Raw genomic sequence first — 27,183 nt, 5'->3', positions numbered from 1 at the left:
GGTAGGAGTCAATGAGTGAGCTGACGGTATAGAGCACATGATGAATTACGCTATTACATGTAGAGAAGTATTAATAGAAAACTGTTAGGTTATGTTTAATTTCTTCTAAGACTTCTGCTAACACTCAAGTGAGGGTCACATCGGCACATGACATCTATACAGTGCTCAAAAGTTTACATACCCCGGAAGAATTTTTGCTTTCTTTGCCTTTTTTCAGAGAATATGAATGAATCTTTTTCTCCACTCATGGTTAGTGGTTGGGTGAAGCCATTTATTTTCAAACTACTGTGTTTTCTCTTTTTAAATCATAATGACAGCCCAAAACATCCAAATGACCCTGATCAAAAGTTCACATACCCCATTTCTGAATACCATGTATTGCCCCTCTAACTTCAATGACAGCTTGGAGTCTTTTGTGGTAGTTATGGATGAGGTTCTTTATTTTTTCAGATAGTAAAACTCCCCCACTCTTCTTGGCAAAAAACCTCCAGTTCCTGTAAATTCCTGGGCTGTCTAGCATGAACTGCGTGCTTGATATCTTCCCAGAGTGGCTCAATGATATTGAGGTCAGGAGACTAGATGGCCACTCCAGAACCTTCACTTTGTTCTGCTGTAGCCAATGACAGGTCGACTTGGCCTTTTGTTTTGGATCGTTGTCATGTTGGAACATCCAAGTATGTCCCATGTGCAGCTTCAGGGCTGATGATTGCAAATTTGCTGATGACATGCTCCATTCATCTTTCCTTCAACTTTGACCAAGTTTCCTGTGCCTTCGTAGCTAACACATCCAAAAAACATCAGCGATCCACCTCCGTGCTTTACAGTAGGAATGGTGTTCCTTTCATCATAGGCCTTGTTGACCTCTCTCCAAATGTAACGCTTATGGCTGTGACCAAAAAGTTCAATTTTGGTCACATCACTCCAAATTACCTTGTTCCATAAGTTTTGAGGATTGTCTCTGTGCTATTTTGTGTATTGCAGGCGAGATGCTTTGTGGCATTTGCGCAGTAATGGTTTTCTTATGTCGACTCAACCATGCAGCCTATTTTTCTTCAAGTGCCTTCTTATTGTGCATCTTGAATCAGCCAAACCGCTAGTTTTCAGAGAGTCCAGTATTTCAGCTGATGTTGTTTGTGAGTTTTTCTTTGCATCCCGAACAATTTTCCTGACAGTTGTAGACAAATTTTTCTTGGTCTACCTGACCATGGTTTTGTTTTTACAAAACCCCTGATTTTCCATTTGTTAATCACAGTTTGAATGCCGCTGACTGGCATTATCAATTCCTTGGATATCATTTTTTATCCTTTCCTGTTTTATACAGTTCAACTACCTTTTCCCGTAGATCCATTGACAATTCTTTTGCTTTTCCTATGACTCACAATCCAGAAGCTTCAGTGGCTGGATGAAAGATGTAAAAGTCTGTCTGGATCCCAGAAACTCACTCAGCTTTTATGCACACACACTGATTACAAGCAAACAAGTCACAGGTGAGGATGTTACTTTTAGTAGCCATTCAAACTCATTTGTGTCAACTTCTGTGCATGTTATAAGGCCAAAATCTGTGATGTGAACTTTTGATCAGGGTGATTTGGATGTTTTGGGTTGTCATTATGATTTAAAAAGAGAAAAAAAAACAGTAGTTTGACAATAAATGGCTTCAGCCAACCACTAACCCTGAGTGGAGAAAAAAGTTTTGGTGTTATCATTCATATTCTCTGAAAAAAAGGCCAAGAAAGCAAAAATTCTGCCGGGGTATGTAAACTTTTGAGCACAACTGTATATTAGATGTTTTGTGTAACTTATATGCAATTTAACTTGTCTTTACCAAGAAGAATAATTTTATAACTTTTTCCACCTTTAATGTCACCTATAATATAAGAATCATTTTGAGGAGGAAAATCAAAATGAAAAAATTAATTTAATGTGGTAGTGTGTATCTCAATATGTTGCTTTAAACAGAAGCAATAATTTGGTAGTGTGAACATCTCTTTATAAATTGTGAATGTTGTTGTGTTCAGAATCAGCCAATCACATTTACACTCATGTTATACAGTAGTCAGTACAACACTGCAATAATTTACAGTAATTCTGACTAATCCCACATAACCCCATATAAGGCTTTACTGCACTAGCAGGATTTTCCTAACATTTTTTAGCTGCATTTTACAGCAAAAAGCCATGGTTCATAACCAGCTTACAACACAGCAAATGGATCTTATTGTTGAAAGTTATCAGCCATCAAAAAGGGACAAAAAAAATTTGCCAATGCATGAAATACACCATGAAGACTGTCAAGAAGTGGCTTAAATTTTCACAACAGAAACATTACTTAAAAAGGGGATATCTCTCAGTACTTGAAGTAAAGACAAGACTAAAATTGGTCCAGGAGGTTGCCAAGAGACCTACAGAAGCATCAGTAGAGTTCCAGGAATTTATGGTAAGTACTGGATGTATACTGCATTTGACAACAATCTCTTGTATTCTTCATATGTCCTACCTGTGAGTCACAGTAGCAAAAACCTTTTCTTACAAAGAAAAACATCCAAGCCCGGCTATGTTTTGGCATAACCTACATTAAGTCTGCCAAATCATGTGGGAAAACATGTTATATGAAACCAAAGTTGAACTTTTTGGCCATAATTACAAAAGGTATGTTTTGCTCTAAGCCAACACTGTGTATCACAGAACATAGTACCCATAGTGAAGCATGGTGGAGGCAGCAATAAGCTTTGGTGCTGTTTTGGAACTAGGACTTTAGAGAAGGTAGAATTGAACAGTTCCAAATATCAGTCAATTTTTCAAAAAAACCTTCAGGCCTCTGCTAAAAAGCTGAAGATCAAGATGAAGAGAAATTTCACCTATCAGCACAACAACTACCCATAGCATATCTCTAAATCAACAAAAAAAAGGCTGTGCCAAAAGAAGATCAAAGTTACAGAATGGCCCAGCCAGAGTCAAGACCTAAATCCAATTGAAAATCTGTGGGTGACCTGAAGAGGGCGCTGTACACAGGATATGTCCTCTCAATCTGATGGATTTGGAACATTACTGCAAGGAAGAATGCGCAAAGATCGCCAATTCTAGATGTACCATGCTGATAGACTCTTTCCCGAAAAGAGGGAATGCTGCCATAAATTACAAGGGTACTTTAACAAAATATTAGTTTTCGGGTGTGAAGATTTATGCAGCCACATTATTTTAGTTATTTTTATTTTTCCACCCAAAAAGAGTTAAGTTTATTTCTCAATTGAATTGTACATATTATGGGAGACATTACCTGTGAAAAAGTTCTGAAATGATTCTTCTTAGTATAGTTTTTAGACATGACAAAATCCTGACATTTTAACAGGAATGTGTAGACTTTTTATATCCACTATATTAAGAGGTGCACACCTTTTAATAAATCTAACACATCGCTTGCTGTACGTGCACCAAAATAATCACATGATCAAAATCGCACTATAATTTAGGCCAATGTCTGGCATCAGTTATGGTAAATGTGTTGGTGCGTGGCTCCACCTTCTTTCACAAGGCTCCACCCACTTTTAATAAAACATGCCATAAGCAGAGGAAGTAAGTTTAAAAAGTTGTGAATTATGGCATAAATTAAAATAATAGCGATAGATGCCCCGAATTACCATTATCTTTACAACCTTTTTATCCGGAGTAAAAACGGTTCTAATAGTGTCATTTTTATTTGAGCATTATACAGTATTTAATTTGATTCTTTATTTGTTTTTTTTTATTCTCAACAATCCAGTTGTTTTTGCCTAATTCATCATTTGCAACTTTTCAAAATGATGCAAATTTTTCAATCAATTGTACTCTAATACTGTAGTGGAGTCCAAAATCTGTCTATTTTTATTTTCTGCACAGCTGAAGACTTGCGTGCACCATTTTAAATGATTGTGTAACTTTTTGTTCTAAAAAGGCTAAAAAAAACTAAAGGAAAAATATCATCTTTGATTTTGTGTAACATTTATCAACTCTCATGCACCATGTAGAAGAACTTGGTTTTCAATCATTTTTTGGTTTTTTTTTTTAAAGCCATACATACATGGGTAAAGAGAGGGGGAAGGAAAAAATTATTTCTTGAGGAAGTAGAAGTGTTTGGTGCAAAAATCAGCAACGAATTACATCACTTAAAAAAAAACTAAATAAATAATGAATTTGGGCTAGGAACTTAGATATATTGGGTTTATTGCTTACCTCCTTTTTTTTTTCTTAGGTGTCAAATTCACAGTTCCTTCTCATGCTATTTAACCTAAGGTAATATACCATACATCAATTTCTTCTTTGTACACAAAAAAGTAGAGATTGTGGTATGCAATGATGCATCAGATAATACTAGAAATCTATCTACAGTATCTTTCTCTCTACCTATCTAATTTCTTCACATGTAGTAGGCCCAGGGCAGAAAGCAAAGTAGCCTACCCAGCTAACTTCCCCCTCCCCTTAGCATTTTTGAACAAGTTTTGATATTTCAGCCCACATAATACTGCTACATAGGGCCAAAGTAGTAGTGCAAAGTTACTTAAAATACAAATAATCAACCTTCAAAAATCTATTAATACTACATCTGACTGCTCACATCCTCAAAGGGCTCCTAGGAAATGGGTGCACCAGGCACATGCCTAGTTTGCCACCACTTAAAGCCAGCAACTGGCCACATGCATGGTAACTGTTCATGAATGTTCTTATGAATCAGTTTCTATGACTGTATTAATGGTATATATTTCATTCATCTGTTGCATTTATCCCTTTAGGCTATGTGCACACATTCGGAATTGCCGCAGAAATTTACGCGGCAATCCCGCAACTCCCGCCGCGGGTAAAATGCATGCGAATTCGCATGCGTTTTTCCCACGAAAAACATGCGTTTTGTAAGTGTTTTCACTTGCGGAATTCCAAGCGATTTCAAGCATCGCTTGGAAATGTGATTGACAGGTTGGTCAGGCTAGTGTGACCAACTTTTTACTATTGATGCTGCCTATGCAGCATCAATAGTAAAAGATAGGATGTTAAAAATAATAAAAAAATATATATAACTAAACATGAGGTTCTGTTGAGGTTTCATGTGGAATTGGTGCTGTATGGTGGCCATTGTTGCTGTGGTTTTGTGCTGGTGGGGTGGCACGTTCTGGATACACCGGGCCATCTGCCCTGCCAGTGCATTGCCGCTGTGGCTATGGTCAGCATGCGACTCCGCTCCGTTAGGGCAATAAGGACCCACTACGAGGTTTGCCATGACATGGCAGTGGGCTTCATACAGTCTGATCAGAAGGTTAAACTAAGAACCTCATGTTCAGTGTTATATATTTTTGCCAAGTGGCATTAGATCAATGTATGATTTTTGGAGGTGCTGTCCATTCTCTTTTTCAGCATATTGCATGATCTGTCCTTTTTTTCTATAGATGTGCACTCCTCCCATTTAGCACAGGTGATTTTGATTAGCAGGAGACTGCAAAGTAAGGGGTCTAGCCTATTTCTGCTCTCAGTGAAGAGCTTAAGTAAGATGAGTTTGTGTGCTCCTTTCGTTTGGGGTTGGTACTGTGTGGCGGCCATTGTTGCTGTGGTTATGTGCTGGTGGGGCAGCGTGGTCTGGAGTCATGGGGACTCAGTCTGGGGCGCTGTGAGACATTGGGCTGCCTGCCCTGTCGGTGCATGGCTGCTGTGGCAGTGGTTGACACGTGGCTCTGCTCCGTTGGGGCAAGAGGCACTTCTTTCACTTGATGATGGTGCTGTGTGGCGGCTGTTGTTGCTGTGGTTTTGTGCTGATGAGGCGGCGCGGTCTGGATGCATCCAGCCGTCCGCCCTGCCAGTGGATTGTCGCTGCGGCGGTGGTCGGCGCGCGGCTCCACTCCATTAGGGCAATAGGGCCCGCTACAAGGCTTGCCTTGACGTGGCAGTGGGCTTCATACAGTCAGATAAGAATGTTAGACTAGGAACCTCATGTTCAGTTATATATATTTTTGGCAAGCGGCATTAGATCAATGTATGATTTCTGGAGGTGCTGTCCATTCTCTTTTTCAGCAACTTTTACAAATCACTCAACCATCTGATCAATCATTCTATTCTCCTTCTTAGGGTATGTTTCCACGTAGCGAAAATGTTCAGGATTAGTTGAGGATTGAACGCTGCGTCCTGCCGTAGCATTTAATCCGCAGCAGCCAGATTTTCCTGCATAGTGGAGGGGATTTTATGAAATCTCGTCTCCACTATGCGTCTGATTACGTGGGTGACACACAGACTGCAGCATGTTGGTTTACATTGCAGAGACGCTCAGTAAACTGCCTACTCTATGGCTACCCTGCGGCGATTCCGGATGTGTTCAATGAGCACATCCAGAATCACCGCATGGACAGAAGGGGGCGGGACTTTGGGCGGAGCTGAGTTTCCGCTCCCTCCAAAGCGCTGCGTTAACAGTACGTGGAAACGTACCCTTATAGTCGCCCCTTCTTGTAATAGTAAGTTTAACTCCTCCCTTGCTACACTCAGAAACCCTGAGAATCTTATTAATGTTCCTTGCATGCCTTCTCCTAGCAAACCTTATAATAAAACATTGCAAAGTGCCCTGGATGAAACTGCGCCTCCTACATTTAGACAAACTTGGCACAGAAGGCGACAACCCTGACACAGGCAGCTAACACATGTTTTCCAACATCCAGCAGTGCTCCAGGTGCACCAAATGTCTGTAGAGAAAATCCAATGTGGCTGAAGATTTCATCCATTATAAGTTTATGCTTAAAACATACAACTCTGCTGGTCATCACCACCAACCTCAGCATCTACAACCTGGCCAATTATTTCAAAGAAAAAATTGGCCAGATCCAACAGGAAATCTTTTCCTAATCCCCTAACATCATGCATTTGTGACGGGGGCCAGGGGGGTAGTCGTGGCTGACCGTGGCAGATCTGGCACCCCCTGGCTCCTTGCCGCATTAACCCATGGTAGTCCACTCACTTGTAAGTCCATGACGAACTGCCGGGGCTCCTTCTCTCTCAGCATCACACAGTGATAGCCAGAGTCCAAGTTCATTTTCAGAAAAACAATTTTACTCTGCTCATCCAGTTCAGTCAAAGAAACAGTACAAGATTCTTCACAGAATATAACCATTCCGTTCCCTGTACTGTCCCTCACTCCTCCAGGAATATCACATTTCCGTACCGTATTCTGCGGTACTGCTGCTTCCTGACTGGTCAGAATAACCCGCTTCAGGAGTTCCCCACCCGCTTCCCTCTCCGAAGGTGAAGGTGAAGGATGGCTCTTCCACTCCTTTCCAGGCTGTAGGCTCGGACGTTAAGGATTGTTCCCACGAAGTTAGCTGCTACCATTCTTATGCTGCCCTATATTCCTCCACCACCGTGTGACTGTCAGCTCTTAGGCCCTGACTGGGTTCCCCCCGGACACGACTGTTCTGTCCTTGCTCCCGGCTCATACTCAATAACTCCAGGAAGCCCCCCCCAACTACTCTTTTTTAGCCCCTCCTAACTAACCTAATCCTTTTGGTCCAACTGATTCCCTTTTCTTTTCTACTGTGCTCCCCCTACTGGTCTAAATCCTACACTGTCCCTACATCTTAGCAACACATTAACATAGATACAAGGCAGTACACAATATATCAAAATTACACGACATATGGGATAAACCTGCTTTTACCAGGAACATATGCAAGGAGTGCATGGCATTAAACTAGCCCCCCGCACCCCTTACACATTGTCCTCCCTTCCACACTGCAAATAGCTTACTTTCGGTCTTTAAACTCATCACGGAATAAGAAGTGACCGTGCTCCTTGCGTCTTCTCACCTACTACCTGCACCAGTGACCCTATTCCCTCACACATTCTTCAATCTCTCTCATTGGCTGTCACCACTCACCTAAATAAAATATTTACTCTCTCTCTCGTATGGTATCTTTCCCTCCTCATTTAAGCACACTAGCATACATCCATTACATAAAAAACATCCCTAGACCAGAACCGTGCTGCTAACTACAGACCTCTTCCCTTCATCTCTAAACTCCTGGAACCCTTAGTATACACCATCTAATCCACTATCTCTAAGATAACTCTTTTTGAGCATTAACGATCTGTTTCTGCTCCTTTTACTTTACTGAAACTGCCCTTACTAAAGTCTCCAATATCTACTAACAGCTAAATCTAATGACTACTACTCTCTAATGATTCTCCTGGATCTCTCTGTAGCATTTGACACAGTGGATCACTAGCTTCCCATCACTATTCTCCATTTTATCAGCCTCAAAGATACTGTTCTCTCCTGGTTCTCCTCCTATCTCTCTGACCGTTCCTTCACTGTTTCAAAATCTTGCTGGCCCCTCTTACTCTCCTCTACCCCTTACTGTCAGGGTCCCTCAAGGATCAGTCTTAGGTCCCCTCCTTTTCTCTTTATACAGTTGTGGCCAAAAGTATTGACACCCCTGCAATTCTGTCAGATAATACTCAGTTTCTTCCTGAAAATGATTGCAAACACAAATTCTTTGGTATTATTATCTTCATTTAATTTGTCTTAAATGAAAAAACACAAAAAGAATTGTCCTAAAGCCAAATTGGATATAAATCCACACCAAACATAAAAAAGAGGATGGACAAAAGTATTGGCACTGTTCGAAAAATCATGTGATGCTTCTCTAATTTGTGTAATTAACAGCACCTGTAACTTACCTGTGGCACCTAACAGGTGTTGGCAATAACTAAATCAAACTTGCAGCCAGTTGACATGGATTAAAGTTGACTCAACCTCTGTCCTGTGTCCTTGTGTGTACCACATTGAGCATGGAGAAAAGAAAGAAGACCAAAGAACTGTCTGAGGACTTGAGAAACCAAATTGTGAGGAAGCATGAGCAATCTCAAGGCTACAAGTCCATCTCCAAAGACCAGAATGTTCCTGTGTCTACTGTACGCAGTGTCATCAAGAAGTTTAAAGCCCATGGCACTGTGGTTAACCTCCCTAGATGTGGACGGAAAAGAAAAATTGACAAGAGATTTCAACGCAAGATGCGGATGTTGGATAAAGAACCTCGACTAACATCCAAACAAGTTCAAGCTGCTCTGCAGTCCGAGGGTACAACAGTGTCAACCCGTACTATCCGTCGGCGTCTGAATGAAAAGGGACTGTATGGTAGGAGACCCAGGAAGACCCCACTTCTTACCCCGAAACATAAAAAAGCCAGGCTGGAGTTTGCCAAAACTTACCTGAAAAAGCCTAAAACGTTTTGGAAGAATGTTCTCTGGTCAGATGAGACAAAAGTAGAGCTTTTTGGGCAAAGGCATCAACATAGAGTTTACAGGAGAAAAAAAGAGGCATTCAAAGAAAAGAACACGGTCCCTAAAGTCAAACATGGCGGAGGTTCCCTGATGCTTTGGGGTTGCTTTGCTGCCTCTGGCACTGGACTGCTTGACCGTGTGCATGGCATTATGAAGTCTGAAGACTACCAACAAATTTTGCAGCATAACGTAGGGCCCAGTGTGAGAAAGCTGGGTCTCCCTCAGAGGTCATGGGTCTTTCAGCAGGACAATGACCCAAAACACACTTGAAAAAGCACTAGAAAATGGTTTGAGAGAAAGCACTAGAGACTTCTAAGGTGGCCAGCAAAGAGTCCAGACCTGAATCCCATAGAACACCTGTGGAGAGATCTAAAGATGGCAGTTTGGAGAAGGCACCCTTCAAATATCAGGGACCTGGAGCAGTTTGCCAAAGAAGAATGGTCTAAAATTCCAGCAGAGCATCATAAGAAACTCATTGATGGTTACCGGAAGCGAGCGGTTGGTCGCAGTTATTTTGGCTAAAGGTTGTGCAACCAAGTATTAGGCTGAGGGTGTCAATACTTTTGTCTGGCCCATTTTTGGAGTTTTGTGTGAAATGATCAATGTTTTGCTTTTTGCTTCATTCTCTTTTGTGTTTTTTCATTTAAGACAAATTAAATGAAGATAATAATGCCAAAGAATTTGTGTTTGCAATCATTTTCAGGAAGAAACTGAGTATTATCTGACAATATTGCAGGGGTGTCAATACTTTTGGCCACAACTGTATACTGCCCCTATTGGACAAACCATAAGTAGATTCTTTTCTTCCGTAACATCTCTATGGTGATGACACCAAATTATACACATCGGCTTCTGACATCACCCCTGCATTACTACAAAATACCAGTGATTGTTTTTTCGCTGTCTCTAACATTATGTCTTCCATCTATCGAAAACTGAATGTGTCAAAATCTGAACTCCTTGTGATTCCTCCCTCCACTAAGCTACCTATGCACGATATTGCCATTTCCATGTGCAGTTCTACCATTACTCTGCAGCAATATGCCCACTGTCTAGGGGTCATAGTTAAATCAGATTTTTTCATCCACCCCCAACATCCAATCAATTGCTCGCTCATGTCTCCTACACCTTAAAAAGATTTCTAGAATTCAACCTTTTCTTACCTTTGACTCTTACTGTTGCTCCTATTCATTATAGTCAGAACTATTGCAACTCTATACTAATTGGTCTCCTTTTTAAGGTGTGTGCACACACGTTCAGTAATTGGCAGCATTTTGGATGCAGCACATCCGCTGCGTCCAAAGTACTGCCGGCTATTGAACGCAGGTGAATCCACATGTGTTCATTGAACCTTGCAGATTCACTGCATCCAATGCATTGTACGGGTGAAATTTATCTTGCGGAGGCTCGTGTCTCCTCAAGATAAATAGACATGTCCATCTCCACGGGTGAGACACGGGCATCTGTGCACACATAGTGGGCATGGAATTTCTTGAAATCCCATCCACTATGCTGGAACATCTAGATGCTGCTGTTTCAATGCTGTGCAAGTACACAGCTTCCAACCGGCAGCGTGTACAATCCATCTACAATCCATCCTAAATGCTGCAGCCAGGATCATATTCCTTTCCAACGGCTTCACCAGTGCCTCTACCCTGTGCCAGTCATTGCACTGGCTGCCCTTCCACTACAGAGTCCAATATAAACTTATCACTCTCACCCACAAAGCGCTCCACGGTTCAGCACCATCCTACATCTTGTACCTTGTCTTGTCTACCACCATACACGTGCCCTCCCTTTTGCTAATGACTTAAAACTAACATCCTCAATAATCCGAACCTTTCACTCTCGTCTCCAATACTTCTCAAGTGCTGCGCCAGTTCTTTGGAATGCACAACCCAGGACAATTCAATTAATTCCCAATACCCACCTTTTAAGTGTGGCCTAAAAACACATATTTTTAGGTTGGCCTTCACCTCCCTTATCTAACTATCCCTGTTTTGCCAATACAAAATTTTCTTCAAAATCAGGACCCTCGTAGCCTCTTTTCACACACCGGCCATGCAATTAATAGACTTCTGTGTCCGTACTGGTGAACAGTTCATGCAGCATTATGTGAATACCCTATTTATTATATTGATGGTTGGACTGTACAATACAAGCACTTTTTACTATTTACCCTTCGTATCTCCCCTATTTCCTCATAGATTGTAAGTTTGCAAGCAGGGCCCTCACTCCTTTTGGTTTCTGTTGAGTTATGTGTTATTCTGTAATGTTTTTATTATTTGTACAAGTCAGGTCTAAAATATAAAGTGATGCGGAATATGTTGGAGCTATATAAGTAAAAATGCTTATTATTATTATTATTATCATGACTATTTCAGATGCTATTGATTGACCTACAACATCAGAACTATACATCACTGGAAAACTTTTTGCTTCTTACTTTTTCTGACGGTTGGTTCTTTGTCAGCATTTTATTTTTTGTCATTTATTGCACGATCCTTATTGGAAATCTCTGCATTTTCACCATCATTAGACTTGAGAGCCATCTTCACACTCCCATGTACTTTTTCCTAAGTAATCTCTCCTTGCTGGACATTTTCTATTCCTCGTCCACACTACCATTGGTGTTATTTAACTGCTTAACTGGCAACAGAAAAATTTCCTTTCGAAAATGTATTCTTCAGTTATATTTATTTGTATCACTCGGAGGGGCAGAGTGTATATTGCTGGCCATAATGGCGTATGACCGTTTTGTTGCAATATGCAACCCGTTCCATTATCCAGTGGTGATGAGTAATAGACTTTGTGCTAGTCTCGCCGCAGCATCATGGTTAAGTGGGTTCCTCAACTCTATTCTTCACACAGTCATGACGGCCAACCTCTCATTTTGTAAATCGCAGCAGATCATCAACCATTTCTACTGCGATGTACCTCCAATCATACAGGCGTCCTGTAATCCCACCAAAACCAGTAAAATTTTGTTGTATATTGTCAGTGTATTTTTAGGTTTTACCCCTTTTCTCTACATTGTCATCTCTTACATACACATCATCTCCACCATAATGAAGATAAAGTCTTCTGAAGGACGATGGAAGGCATTTTCAACCTGTTCGTCCCACCTTATTGTGGTGACCATGTTCTATGGGACAGCTAACTTCAACTATATAGGTCCTTCAGGATACTCTTTTGAGATGGAGCATTTAGCCTCTTTCTTATACAGCCTTTTGACTCCTCTTGTAAATCCAATTATCTACTGCTTTAGGAACAAAGACGTGAAGGGGGCCTTGCAGAAACATCTCAGGCGTTGTCACTTTAAGATATATAGATAATTGATTTTGTACTGACATACTCTCATGGATTATTTATTAATTGTCACTTATCGACACCCATGTTGAGGGAAATCACAATAAAATCTAATTAACCCTTTCGCGCCTGAGCCTGTTTTTGCCTTCGTGACCAGGCCAATTTTTTCAATTCTGACCAGTGTCACTTTATGAGGCCATAACTCTAGAATGCTTCAACGGATCCTGCTGATTCTGACATTGTTTTCTCATGACATATTGTACTTCAGGATAGTGGTAAAATTTCTTAGATATGAACTGCGCTTATATGTTAAAAAAATCGAAATTTGGCAAAAATTTTGAAAATTTTGCAATTTTCAAACTTTTAATTTTTATGCCCTTAAATCAGAGAGTGATATTGCACAAAATACTTAATAAATAACATTTCCCACATGTCTACTTTACATCTGCACAATTTTGGAAACATAATTATTTTTTTTTAGGAAGTTATAAGGGTTAAAAGTTGACCAGCGATTTCTCATTTTTACAACAAAATTTACAACACCATTTTTTTTAGGGACCACCTCACATTTGAAGTGAGTTTGGGGGGTCAATATGACAGAAAATACCCAAAAGTGACACCATTCTAAAAACTGCACCTCTCAATGTACTCAAAACCACATTCAAGAAGTTTATTAACCCTTCAGGTGTTTTACATGAATGAATGGAATGTGGAAGGAAAAAATAAACATTTAACTTTTTTTCACAAACATTTTACTTCAGAACCATTTTTTTTATTTTCACAAGTGTAAAAACAGAAAATGAACCACAAAATTTTTTGTGCAATTTCTCCCAAATACGCCGATACCCCGTATGTGGGGCTAAACCACTGTTTGAGCACACGGCAGAGCTCAGAAAGGAAGGAGTGCCGTTTGACTTTTTCAATGCAGAATTGGCTGGAATTGAGATAGGACGCCATGTCGCATTTGGAGAGCCCCTAATGTGCCTAAACAGTGGAAACCCCCACAAGTGACCCCATTTTGGAAACTAGACCCCTTAAAGAACTTATCTAGATGTGTCGTGAGCACTTTGAACCCCCAAGTGCTTCACAGAAGTTTATAACGTAGAGCCATGAAAATAAAAAATCATTTTTGTTCCACAAACATGATCTTTTAGCCCCCAATTTTTATTTTCACAAGGGTAACAGGAGAAATTGGACCCCAAAAGTTGTTGTCCAATTTGTCCTGAGTACGCTGGTACCCTACATGTGGGGGGGGACCACTGTTTGGGCACACGGTGGGGCTCGGAAGGGAAGTAGTGACGTTCTGGAATGCAGACTTTGATGGAATGGTCTGCGGGCGTCATATTGCATTTACAGAGCCCCTGATGTACCTAAACAGTGGAAACCCCCAATTCAAATTCCAACCCTAACCCCAACACACCCCTAACTCTAGCCCTAACCCTAGCCCTAACCCTAGCCCTAACCCTAGCCCTAACCCTAACGCTAGCCCTAACCCTAACCCTAGCCCTAGCCCTAACCCTAGCCCTAACCCTAGCCCTAACCCTAGCTCTAACCCTAGCCCTAACCCTAGCCCTAACCCTAACCCTAACCCTAGCCCTAACCCTAGCCCTATCCCTAACCCTAGACCTAGCCCCTAGCCTGCCTACCTGCTTTTTTTTTCTTTACTTTTTTTTTATTTTTGTGTTTTTTATTTTTTGTATTTTTGACTCATAGTAACGCCACTTCTCCTCTGATCTCACACTGGCAGATGATCAGAGGAGAAGCAGCGTTACTATGTGACAAGATCGCTGCCCGGCACATAGTAATGCCACTTCTCCTCTGATCTCACACTGACAGATGAGCAGAGGTGAAGCAGCGTTACTGTGTGACAAGATCGCTGCCTGACACAGCTGTGCCAGGCAGCGATCAGCTGTGCCAGGCAGCGATCTAGTCACACTGTAACGCTGCTTCACCTCTGCTCATCTGTCAGCATGAGCTCAGAGGAGAAGTCACGTTATAATGAGGGAGATCGCCGGGAAACAAGCAGCTTTCCCAGCGAGCTCTCTCATTGGCTGCTGTGACGCGACGTCATCAGGACCTGAACCAATCAGGTCTCGATGACGTCGGGGGTCCCAGCATGCATTGTGCACCGGGATCCCCGCGTTATAAGGTATGAGGGGGTCCCGGGGGGCACAAAACCGCCGACAGTAGATAAACGTCGGCGCTGCACAAAGCCCAGCAAGCGCCAACGTTTATCTACTGTGGGCGGTCGCGAAGAGGTTAAAGTATGGCCCCTGAATACATTGTGCTGCGTTTTATATATTTTTAGATGTTAGCGATTCAACCAACCTCCTTTGTTGACCATTGGTTCATACAAAAGCATAGCCAAAGAAGGTGCATAGATTTAATTTTTTGTGTGAGGGCTTCCAAAAGCCACATAAGAAAACACTTGTATTAAGAAAGGTGCATACAATAGGCACCAAACAGCCATAGCAGGTGCACGAAAATCTGTCCTGTCTCAACTTGGATTCACTTGAAGAAAAAGTAGAAATATTCCAGCTCCTTGGTTAAAATTCATAATTTATTGAACTGTTTGGAGCTTCAAGTTATGTCTGTGTAAGCAGGTTTCGGGATGCAGTGACAGACAGGAGGCAGAGCAAGGGTTAATAAACGTACCAGTTTACTTAAACAGAGTATTAAGCAGGGAGATTAATGGTTAAAGAATAGGTAGAAGAAACAACAATTTACCACAGGAGGAGAATAAAGAGCCAAAAGGTGTCTAAAGATAAAAGTCAAATTTTTATTTTATAAATAGTCATAACATATATTTCAATAACAATATGCAAATCCCAGTGATAACGCAGAAGAGGAAAACTATCCCTGGGTGCCACGTTGCTTTGTAAGTGAATTAGAAGCATGACACATAATTGATAGAAGTCAAATGAGCCAAAGCAATAAGTGTTAAATCCAATGAGGTGACAAAAAACATGGCGCTGAACGCACCAAACGTTTGGTAGTAATAAGTAAAGACAGGCTCAGTATGCGATAAAACAGATTGTCAAGCTTACCAAAAGAAAGCAGCGGGCACCAGTAGCAGGATGTGAGGCTCCCCGACGCGCATTTCGCAGCCACAAAGAGCCGCTTCCTCAAGGGGAAGTGAAACAACAGATGTTTTTCTTGCCCGATCATACCCAGTTTTCACGCACCTGCGACTATAGCCGTGTGCGTGAAATCGGTCTTTAAGATCCGAAGCCTGTGCCTCGAATCTGGTGTCTGTGGAGCAGATTCGCCTCATCCTAAGGAATTGTCCGACCAGGACGGCCCTAATGGTGGCTGGATCATGTGCTGAGGATTCATGTAACAGCGAATTAACTGAGGTTGGTTTCCTGAAGACATCCGTCTGGATACGTCGATCAGTGTCGACCTCCAGACGGACGTCCAGGAAATCAACCGTAGAGTTATGAAAAGTGTATGTAAGTCGTATATTAAAATTATTATCATTAAGCACCCTCATGAAATTCTCAAGCTGGTGAGCCCCCAATCTCTTCAGGAAACCAACCTCAGTTAATTTGCTGTTACATGCGTCCTCAGCACATGATCCAGCCACCATTAGGGCCGCAGATGCCTGAAAACTGAGTATGATCGGGCAAGAAAAACATCTCGTAGCCACCTGTTGAACTCTACAAAAAAACGTACTGGTGTGAACTTTGAAGGCCCTATAAGGTTTATTTCCACCTTTAACCACGAGTGGGAAAATATGCGTGACGTTCTTAAAAAACACTGGCCCATCTTGGAAGCTGACCCAGCCTTGGGGTCTGTTCTGGGATGTTTTCCCAGTATGACATCAAGGAGATCCAAAACCTTGGGGATCTTCTATTAAGAAGCCATTATATTCCGGCCCCCAGTACTTATCTGGGTTTTTACACCCCACAGGTCGGCTCGTTCCCATGTGGTCACTGTCTGGCGTGCGCCAATGTCTTGCGCTGCTCCACGTTCTCCTCCGCGGACGGCTCTAGAAATTTTTTCATCAGACAACGCATTTCTTGTGGGAGTACTAATGTTATATATTATGCCACCTGTTCATGCCCGAAGATTTACGTAGGTCTTACTACTAGGGAGCTCCTGGTGAGGGTTCGGGAGCATGTGCGGGACATTGGTGCAGCCAGAACTGTGACCGACATCAGAGATCTGAAAGCGATCCCACGACACTTCAAGGTCCACCACAACTGTGACGCCAAGTCATTTAGTGTCATGGGGATTGATGTTCTCCACCTCGGGATTAGAGGTGGTGACAATAAGAAACTCCTTGCCCAAATTGAACCAAGGTGGATTTTGCTTCTTGACACAGTCACACCTAATGGTCTAAACGAGTCATTAAGTTTTGCCCCATTTCTCTAAAATTCTTCATCAATCCTTGTGGCGTCCTTTTTCTCCCTCCTGCTATTCCCACCCACACCACTCTATTCCTGAATGGAGGATGTGTGTGTTTTTAACTTTTTTAACATGTTTTGATTTTTATGTTATTTCTGTTTTATTTTACCAGTGATTTTGTTCATTCCATCATTTCTACTCATCTTGATCCGGTGGGATTCTGACACCAACCATTCGGATGGAAGGGATTTTGGATTTTCCATCATGGAGGATACAGACAGCCTATTTTCTTCTGTGGAAATATTTATTTACGTGTTTTTACCTCTTCTACTAAAGATGCTTTCGATATGACACATTGTCTTTTTATTGGAGTTATCTAATTTATATATAGGGTGTTTTTCCACAATATATTGTCGCTGTATATCTGCTCTATCCCAACATGAGCCCAATTATATATTTTATATCTTCTTTTTTCCTCCCCTCCCTCCCTTCCCTATATACATCTCTTGACGATATGGTTTTTCATCAATTGGTGGTGACAGTGCACATGGCGGTGCTTCCTTTGGGCTCCTGTCTGCGTCAGGGTGTCTTTACTTTGCACGCGCCGCACACATGGTTAATCCCTGTGGCGGCTCCCGTGCATGTGATGCCTTTGATGCACACGGGGCTTCCTCGGCGCACCGCGCATGCGCGGCTTTGCTCACTGCTATTGGGCATATACGATCATGTGACCCAGTTCACCGGGTTATTTCAGGGCCCTGCCCGATCTGTTGTTTTACTTCCCCTTGAGGAAGCGGCTCTTTGTGGCTGCAAAACGCACGTCGGGGAGCCTCACATCCTCCTACTGGTGCCTGCTGCTTTCTTTTGGTAAGCTTGACAATCTGTGTTATCTCATACTGAGCCTGTCTTTACTTATTACTACCAAACGTTTGGTGCGTTCAGCGCCATGTTTTTTGTCACCTCATTGGATTTAACACTTATTGCTTTGGCTCATTTGACTTCTATCAATTATGTGTCATGCTTCTAATTCACTTACAAAGCAATGTGGCACCCAGGGATAGTTTTCCTCTTCTGCTTTATCACTGGGATTTGCATATTGTTATTGAAATATATGTTATGACTATTTATAAAATAAAAATTTGACTTTTATCTTTAGACGCCTTTTGGCTCTTTATTCTCCTCCTGTGGTAAAGGATATCTTTGAGCTGGTGCATTCCTCTTTCCTTTATGGACAGCTATTATGACCTAAGCTGTCCAACTATGTCTTGGGAATTTTGTGTGTTAAGAAGAAACAACAAGTACAAAATACTAGCAGTCCAGTGATTAAACTTATCGTGTTCTTAATGCTCCTCCACCGCATATGATCCTGCAGGGGTTGTAGCACCGGCAACGGCCGGGAGGAGGTCCACAGAGCGGGTCCTTGGAACAATGATCAGTCTTCTGGCGGCAACGGTTGGTCTCTGGTACCTTCCGCTGAGCCCCTAGTCCATCAACTTGTGCAGCCAGAGCAAACCAGGCAGCAGCACTCTCAGGGTGGAACATGGGCTGGCGTCCAGTAAATGGCAGGGTAGGCCATGAACGAATGTCTGATAATCGGCCGTCTCTCCTCCGCACGTGTGCAGTACTCACAGTCTCTGGGTGCACGACACCTCTCTCTTTCTTGACCCTGATGGTCGCGACGGGAGCTGACAGCCGCAGCATCGGTGCTCAGCAGGAGGAGCACACTGCTCACCCTGCTGCACGCTGCCTGTTCACGCCAAACTCCCTGTCACAGTGTGCGTTTTTTCTTTTATATCGCCCCTCCTACCCGGGTCATGAGGTTGGTCCGGTCACTCATTCTTTCCCCCAGGCAACATGGGGGGCAGCCTCAACAATTCCGGACCAGGCTCGGTACAGATACCCGCAGCTCGGTCTTCCTCCTTACATCTGTAAGCTTAAGCTCTGACCCCAACACAAATTTGTTTTTGATTATTCCATACTGCCTTGGTTTATATTTTCAAACCATATCTTGCTTAGTATCTGAAATATTCCCAGATAGCCTCTGTAAAGGTCCATATAGACAAGTTGATAATCATTCAATTTTAAAAGGTTAAAGAGGACCTTTCATGAGTTTGAGCATATTACACTGGCCACATCATGGAATAGTGGCTGCAGAACTAAGTAAAACATAGTTTTAATTTTGTAATTTCTCCTATATCTTACAAAAATATTTACCTGTAAGTTTATTTTAAAATTCAGGGTAAGTCGAAGAATGCATTACCTGAGATTTTTGACTGAGGGAGAGTATTTCTTCCCCTGTATGATGTTGGCCAGTCATAAGCAGACAGCAACATACAAGAGAAAAAAAGCACATCCCCACAATAGCTTTGAACAGGTGTCACGGTGTTACCGCAACAGAGATGAGCCAGAAGATCGCAGCGTCTGATTGCTCCTACTCCTGAGCTGAAAAGAAGCTCTTCAACTTCTTTTTAAATGGTGTTAATTTCTTTTGGTAGTACAGGGGTTAATAGGCTATGTTGGAAGCTCTGGGAGTCTGAGCTCTCAACTGAGCATGGTTAGCCAATTCTATCCACTATATAATCTGGGTACTGACTGAAACACATTGTCAGAGATAGCTTATGTTGCATTGCTTGGAGGAGAGTTGCTAGGAGGTTATATGAGAAGGAGTTTGGTGTTATGTCTTATCTGTGACTGTTGCTTCGGTTTGTAAGTGTAATGATTCTCTTTCCTCCTCTTACTTTGTTTTTTCCCCATCCTCTGCTCCCGGGCACATTCCTCTGTTATATGTAAGTGAATATTTGTATGCCTGGTATTTTCAGTTGCCCTTGTTCATATTGCATTGTTTGCCTGGTTGGTGTACTGTGGTGCACTGTTGCTCCCCTCTTCCCTAGGTGGGGGAATGGAAGAGATGGAGGGCGGATACAGGAGATAAGGCAAGGTTGGTAGCCCTGGCATTTTCACCTTCAGAAGTAACCTGGGGAATACAGCTAGCTAGGGTGACCCCTAGTGTTAGCTACAGGGTAGGAGCCCCTGGTCTTGAGTCACCTGCCAACCGAGTCCTGACAACAGTCTTTCTGCTGTGTCAACATATATTAAAAGACAGTCTGATTCTACTCATTGATTTCACTCCAAAGCTGTGTGTGATTGATGGTACACAGCCCCACAGATGCATGTATGAGGGGTATCCCTTGAAGATAAATCAAATCATTTTATTCTTAGGGGCGCATCCAGTCTAAGTAATATTTTATTTATGTATGTATTTGTTGTGGTTGTTCATATAGCGCATTCACTGACTGAGGTGAACTAACACAATGAAATATAGCTGTAAAGAATATTAACTGACCTGGAGGACTGTACCTGAGAATTAGGAGAGGAGGGAGGAAACATCATCGTGGACAAAAGAGAAAAACGTCAGAAGTGGAGGACCAATCATTAAGACCAACAATGGTCAAGAAAAAGGATTAGACCTTGTTGTAAATCTTTCATCTAAAGTTTTATCCAATGATGAAATTTGTGTATTGTCTAGAGGTCTTTCATATAGCCCCAGTAGTCAAGTGAATTGGTTTAGGTTGGAAACTGAACTTTTCATGTTTTTTTAGACAGATAAAACTAAAACATTGGTGTTTCAATCTTGCTACTGAAGTAATTCATGTGGACAATTCTGATAATATGTTGAAATTACAAGATTTTATGTTATCAAACAAAAGTGAATTTATACCAGCTGATAATGTCCCTGCAAATGAAACATACACTACCGTTCAAAAGTTTTGGGTCACCTTGAAATGTCCTTATTTTTGAAAGAAAAGCACAGTTTTTTCCAATTAAGTTAACATTAAATGATTCAGAAATACACTCTATACATTGTTAATGTGGTAATTCTGTTCTAGCTGCAAATGTCTGGTTTGTAATGAAATATCTTCATAGGTGTATAGAGGCCCAGTTCCAACAACCATCACTCCAGTGTTCTTATGGTTCTTTATGTTTGTCAACTGTGTAAGAAGGCTAATGAAAACAGGTTGGCTGATTAGATAAGCTATAAATGTGACTTTCCTTTGAGCTAGTTGATTATCTGGAGCATTACATTTGTTGGTTCCATTAAACTCTCAAAATGGCCAGAAAAAAAGAACTTTCATGTGAAACTCCACAGTCTATTCTTGTTCTTAGAAATAAGGGCTATTCCATGTGATAAATTGCCAAGAAACTGAAGATTTCCTACAGCGGTGTGTACTACTCCCTTCAGAGGAGAACACAAACAGGCTCTAACCAGACATAGAAAATGTTAAAAAACGACAAGACCTTAAAAAATTGGGAAACCACAAAGTGGCACCACTACCCACAAGAAACCATAGGGAGGTTGCACATAACATAAACATCTAGTAATTGCTATATGTGTATTCGTATAAAAAAAAAACCATAACAACATGGTATAACTATATAGACATCATCACCCACGGGAGGTAATACCTGTTTGCACCTGTTTTGTTTCTTTGTGAACCTAGCTATATGCTGTCTATATAGTTATACCATGTTGTTATAATTTTATTTGATACGAATACACTTATAGCAATTATTAGATGTTTATGGTATGTACAACCTCCCTATGGTTTTTTGTGGGTAGTGGTGCCACTTTGTGGTTTCCCACTTTTTTAAGGTTTTGTCGTTTTTTAACATTTTCTTTGTGTGTTTAACTAAATAGAGTTTACATGTTCCTTTTTTGTAACTCTGGTTTCTGTGTACATTTTTTCTCGGATAATGTTGTATTGTACGAAACCGATTAATATGTCCATAACTACATTTGGCACTATAAGACTTTCCGATGTGTTTGGTGAAGTGCCTTAAATTTATGATTACAACCTATCTGAGGCTCTAACCAGAGTAGAGAGAGAAGTGGAAGGCCCCGCTGCACAACTGAGCAACAAGACAAGTACATTAGAGTCTGTAGTTTGAGAAATCGACGCCTCACAGCCAGGTCCTCAACTGGCAGCTTCATTAAATAGTACACGCAAAACACCAGTGTCAACGTCTACAGTGAAGAGGAAACTCCGGGATGCTGGCCTTCAGGGCAGAGTGGCAAAAAAAGCCATATCTGAGACTGGCTAATAAAAGGAAAAGATTAATGTGGGCAAAAGAACACAGACATTGGACAGAGGAAGATTGGTAAAAAGTGTTATGGACAGATGAATCCAAGTTTGAGGTGTTTGGATCACACAGAAGAACATTTGTGAGATGCAGAACAACTGAAAAGATGCTGGAAGAGTGCCTGGCGCCATCTGTCAAGCATGGTGGAGGTAATGTGATGATCTGGGGTTGTTTGGTGCTGGTAAAGTGGGAGATTTGTACAAGGTAAAAAGGTAAAAGGGATTTTTAATAAGGAAGGCTATCACTTCATTTTGCAATGCCATGCCATTCCCTGTGGTCAGCGCTTGATTGGAGCCAATTTCATCCTACAACAGGACAATGACTCAAATTATGCAAGAACTATTTAGGGAAGAAAGCAGGTAACTAGTATTCTGTCTGTAATGGAGTGGCCAGCGCAATCACCAGATCTCAACCCCATTGAGCTGTTGTGGGAGCAGCTTGACCGTATGGTACGCAAAAAGTGCCCATCAAGCCAAACCAACTTGTGGGAGGGGCTTCTGGAAGCATGGGGTGAAATTTCTCCAGGTTACCTCAGAAAATTAACTGCTAGAATGCCAAAGGTCTGCAATGCTGGAATTGCTGCAAAGGGAGCTTTCTTTGACGAAAGCAAAGTTTGAAAAAGAAAATTATTATTTCAAACAAAAATCTTTTTTTTTTTAACCTTGTCAATGTCTGGACTAGATTTTCAATTCATTTGGCAACTCATTTGATTATTAAATGTATGAGTATTCATGGAAAACACAAATTTGTCTGGGTGACCCCAAACTTTTCAACGGTAGTGTACATTATGGCAGTAAGTAAAGATATAGATGAATTGATATTAAATTACAGAGCTGATCAGTACAAATGTCCTTATATCAGTAGTGCCGAATAAAGAGCATTGGAGGGGTTGGCCTGTGACGACCTCACCATCAAGTCGCCTGATAAAGGTGGTGCTGTCATCGTCATGGATACTAAAGACTATTTGGCAGAGATTAAACGCCAGTTATCAGATGTTGAAGTATATAAAAAAATTAATGGTGATCCTAAATTTCAAATTGTAGAAAAGTTCAGAAAAATCTTAGGTGATGCTTTTTCCAACAGGTTAATTGATGAGAACCTCCACAAATATTTGATAGTAGAGAATCCGGTTACCCCAATGTTATATGTCTTGCCAAAAATACATAAGTCTTTGAAGAACCCTCCTGGGCAACCTATTGTGTCGGGGAGTGGGTCTATTTTCAGTCATATTGGTGTCTTTTTAGACAAAATATTAAGCCCTTTAACAAAACAAGCTAGATCTTATATTCAAGACACTACTGATTTTTTGTATAAATTGGAGAAAGTAGAACTGAAAGAGAGTTATTTTAGCGTCTTTTGACATAGTGTCATTATATACCTCTACAAATCATAATTTGGGTCTTACTTCGGTACATAAGGTACTATCAGGTACAAACTATTCATCTGATTTGATTGAATTCATATTGAACCTTTTGGTGTTGTTATTATGTAATAACTATTTTTTCTTTAGTGATGAGGTTTTTATGCAAATGAGAGGGACAGCCATGAGTGCCAAATATGGCATCATCATATGCTAATCTGGTCATGGCTACCATGGAGGAGGACCTTATCTATGTGTCCCACCACTTCAATCATGCTCTTGAGTGGTGGAGATACATAGATAATGTCCTCCTTCTAGTAACAGGTTCAATTAAATTTACTCTTGTGTATTCGGAAACAGAAATGCAATTCTTGGATGTGTTGATTAAGAATTGAACTAATGGTTTTAGTACTGAGATTTTTGTAAAACCTACGGATAGAAATAATTTACTTTGCTATGATAGTCATCATCCAAGGAGAATGCCATTCCATTCAGTCAATTTTACGTGTCAGAAGGATTGTAAGTGAGCCTAGTATTTTAGATACATCTTTGAATAATATTGTAAAAAAGTTTGAACAGAGGAAATATCCTACTAGATTAATGAAGAAATGGAAATGTAAGGTGAAGGATATGGAACAGAGTGATCTTCTTGGTAAAAGAAGCTCTAATAAAAATTCTATACCAAGAATACCATTTGTTACTTCATATTGTGAAGAATCCAAATTGATTACTGGTATTATTAAAAGACATTGGCCGAAGCTTGGCAAATGTCATCCTGAAATAAAATAATTCGGTCTTTCTCCATTGGTTTCTAATAAACGTGCCACAAACATAAAAGATAAAGTAGTGCATTCTGATGTAGGTACACGGAAGAAAAAAGTCAGATGACCTTGACGGGTAGATCTAGAGTTGGTTGCTTCCCCTGTCTAAATTGCATAAATTGTTTCCATATGGAAAAGGGAAACGTTTTTCAACATCCACATATGCAAAATGTCTTTAAAATTAATCATTTTTTAACTTGTTCTTCAGAATTTGTGACATATCTTTTATATTGCCCATGCAATTTGTATTATGTAGGGGAAAATACATGTGAATTGAAGGTTAAATTAAATCAACATACAGTAGGTATACGATAAGCAAAAGGAGGCAAGATTTACCGGTGCCAAAACATTTTGTTGACCTTGGACATTCAGAAAAGGAATTAAAATTTAGAATTATTGATCATATACAGTACCTCCCTTGAGGAGAGGGTGTTATCATATTAAATTACTTATGATTAGAGAATTAGAATGGATTAAGAAGCTCAATACGTTGAAGCCTTTTGGCATGAATGTTGATTATAAATTACATATTACATTGTGAGATATTGTGGTTTGCCATTTAATTGTTTTAGGTTTTCTTTTTTTTTGCTTTTTTCTGGCATAATCATGAGGTATAATTATTTTTTCTTTTTTTCTTTTGTAGATCATATAGCGGCTAATGATCGAGTCTGAACATATGACTCTCCCATTCATTATTATTTTCTGTCATTATATGTGAAAAGTATGATTAAATTTGGAATAAATGACAATATGAGCATCTATTTATTAGACTTGTTGATTATCATCTAGTTAAATTGTTTGTTATTTTGATCGTTGTGCTATATGTGTTTGGGTAGATAGTGTTTGGCGTGATAGGGAACTTGTGTTCTTATACAGTGGGGGTTGAGGATTGTGCCCTTGGTGGGGTGCATAACTCCCTTTGCTGTTAGGTCTATGGGTTTATATATCTACATAGAGACACCGGAGTATAACACCCAAGGTAATCAATATTCAAAAATAAAGATTGTAGTAAAAAAGTATAATCTTTATTGATACAAATAGATAAAAAGTTTTTTTTTATATGTAAAGATACAACAGTATAGTCAGGTATCAGAAATGACACAAAAAGGGAAAGACAACAGCATACAAAATATTGAATGCAATGGTCTATAAACAAAGTTGAGCCAAACCCTACACTGAGGGGTTTCTACGGAAGCTTTTCAGGAGGGAGATTATACCATGCATCTACAACTCTTCTGTTTTTCGCCACGTCTGTTTTTCCCTTACTTGGGCCAGCAGTTAAGATGGTCGCTGCGGTGCGCGCATGCGCGGTGGTTCTCGTGTTTCTATGGGCGTTCCGGAAGGCGTCATGTGGGCCTGGGGCGGGACAGTGACGCCAGGAGAACACTGATTCTCCTTGTCCCTCCCACAGGCTTTGACGGCCGGACGTGCCGCGCCAATGACCGGGATCCGCCTCCCATGCACCTCTGTATGCAGCGGCGCTAACTGGCATCAGCTGTGCCCTGTATATTTAAACCCCGCATATGAAGCAGTAACACACAAGCCCCTCGATGAACCCCAGCGCAAAACGTGCGTTGGGGCTTGGGACCAGACATACATCAGATGTACACCCCACATGGGTAAGCACGGTTTACTTGGGTACCATTTCCCTATATAATTTCTTTGCACAATAGCACCTTACTTTTGGCCTATGTATGGCTCTCTATGGGTTATGTGAGGGACTTTATCCTATCAACCCTAGTGACAGTTGGGAAAATTTTATGGCGCAACTTTTTGCGTCTGCTATATCAGTGTAGGGTTTGGCTCAACTTTGTTTATAGACCATTGCATTCAATGTTATGTATGTTGTTGTCTTTCCCTTTTTGTGTCATTTCTGATACCTGACTATACTGTTGTATCTTTACATATGAAAAAAACTTTTTATTTATTTGTATCAATAAAGATTATACTTTTTTACTACAATCTTTATTTTTGAATATTGATTACCTTGGGCGTTATACTCCGGTGTCTCTATGTAGGTATATATTGTTAATTGGGAGTTGTCCTAGTACCATGTTTTTTGAACTTTTTTCCTGATGAGGTAATGTACTGAAGTTCTTAATAATGTTGGATTGTGTTAAACTAGGTCTATGGGTTGCCTACCTCAACACATGGGGGGTGTTCCCATGACCAAAGGACTGGTGCCCTAGCCTTTTGTCTCCCAAAAGCTATAAGCTATTTCACAAGACACAAGTTCTGATTATTTACATAAGATTATCTACTGTGGGTATTTTGTTCCACATTTAACCACTTAATGACCGCCAATACGTCTTTTAACTGACCTGAGATATAAAAGAATAGCATCCCCATACAGGTGACAATCCAGCAGCTGTTGACTGTACACTATAGCTGACAACTTCCTGTATCAGCCACGGTCATTGTTGGCATCGTCCATATCTGTTTAACCCCTTAGATACTGCTGTCAATAATGACTATATCATATAAATGGTTAAAAGAGTGTGGGGGCTTCCTCTTTATCCCCATCAGCACCTTGAGATCATGATTGCATAGTTCTGATGTTTCCCATGGCAGTTCATGGCCAAATAACGGCCTTAGAGTCTCCCGGCTATAGTGGCCTGTTCAGAAGTTACTGACATTTTGGTCGTAAAAATACACTTTTTCATTCCTATCATGCCACTTTGTACTAATTCCTGAAAAGCACCTGAAGGGTTAATAAACTACCTGACAGCAGTTTTCAGAATATCAGGGGGTGTTGTTTTTAAAATGGTATCACTTTTGGGGGTTTTCCTATATGTAGGACCCTCAAAGTCAATGCAAACCTGGATAGGTCCCTAAAAAAAATAATTTTGTAAATTTCCATGCAAAAATGAAAAATTACTGCTACATTTTAAAACCTCCTAAAATGCTAACAAAATAATA

General features: G+C 40.8%; 1 protein-coding gene across 1 annotated transcript; it reads left to right on the top strand.

Annotated features, from left to right (window-relative positions):
* Window positions 1-2,281: 2,281 nt before the first annotated feature.
* Window positions 2,282-12,620, top strand: LOC141082592 (olfactory receptor 5V1-like). Its single transcript, XM_073566574.1, has 2 exons — window positions 2,282-2,437; window positions 11,670-12,620. Exons 1-2 carry the CDS (start codon window positions 2,282-2,284, stop codon window positions 12,618-12,620), a joined length of 1,107 nt encoding a protein of 368 aa, XP_073422675.1.
* Window positions 12,621-27,183: the final 14,563 nt, after the last annotated feature.

The sequence above is a fragment of the Dendrobates tinctorius genome, unplaced genomic scaffold (genome assembly GCF_039654945.1).
Source record: "Dendrobates tinctorius isolate UK_male_01 unplaced genomic scaffold, ASM3965494v1 ptg000018l, whole genome shotgun sequence".
NCBI classification, from domain to species: domain Eukaryota; kingdom Metazoa; phylum Chordata; class Amphibia; order Anura; family Dendrobatidae; genus Dendrobates; species Dendrobates tinctorius.
The sequence above is the reverse complement of the archived record's forward strand: the minus strand, read 5'-3'. Positions and strand labels throughout refer to the sequence as shown.

Coding starts and splice junctions, on each gene's coding strand:
- LOC141082592 (XM_073566574.1), top strand. CDS start 2,282: ATGAAGACTGTCAAGAAGTGGCTTAAATTTTCACAACAGAAACATTAC. Junction 2,438..11,669: donor TAGAGTTCCAGGAATTTATG/GTAAGTACTGGA, acceptor TGACTATTTCAG/ATGCTATTGATTGACCTACA.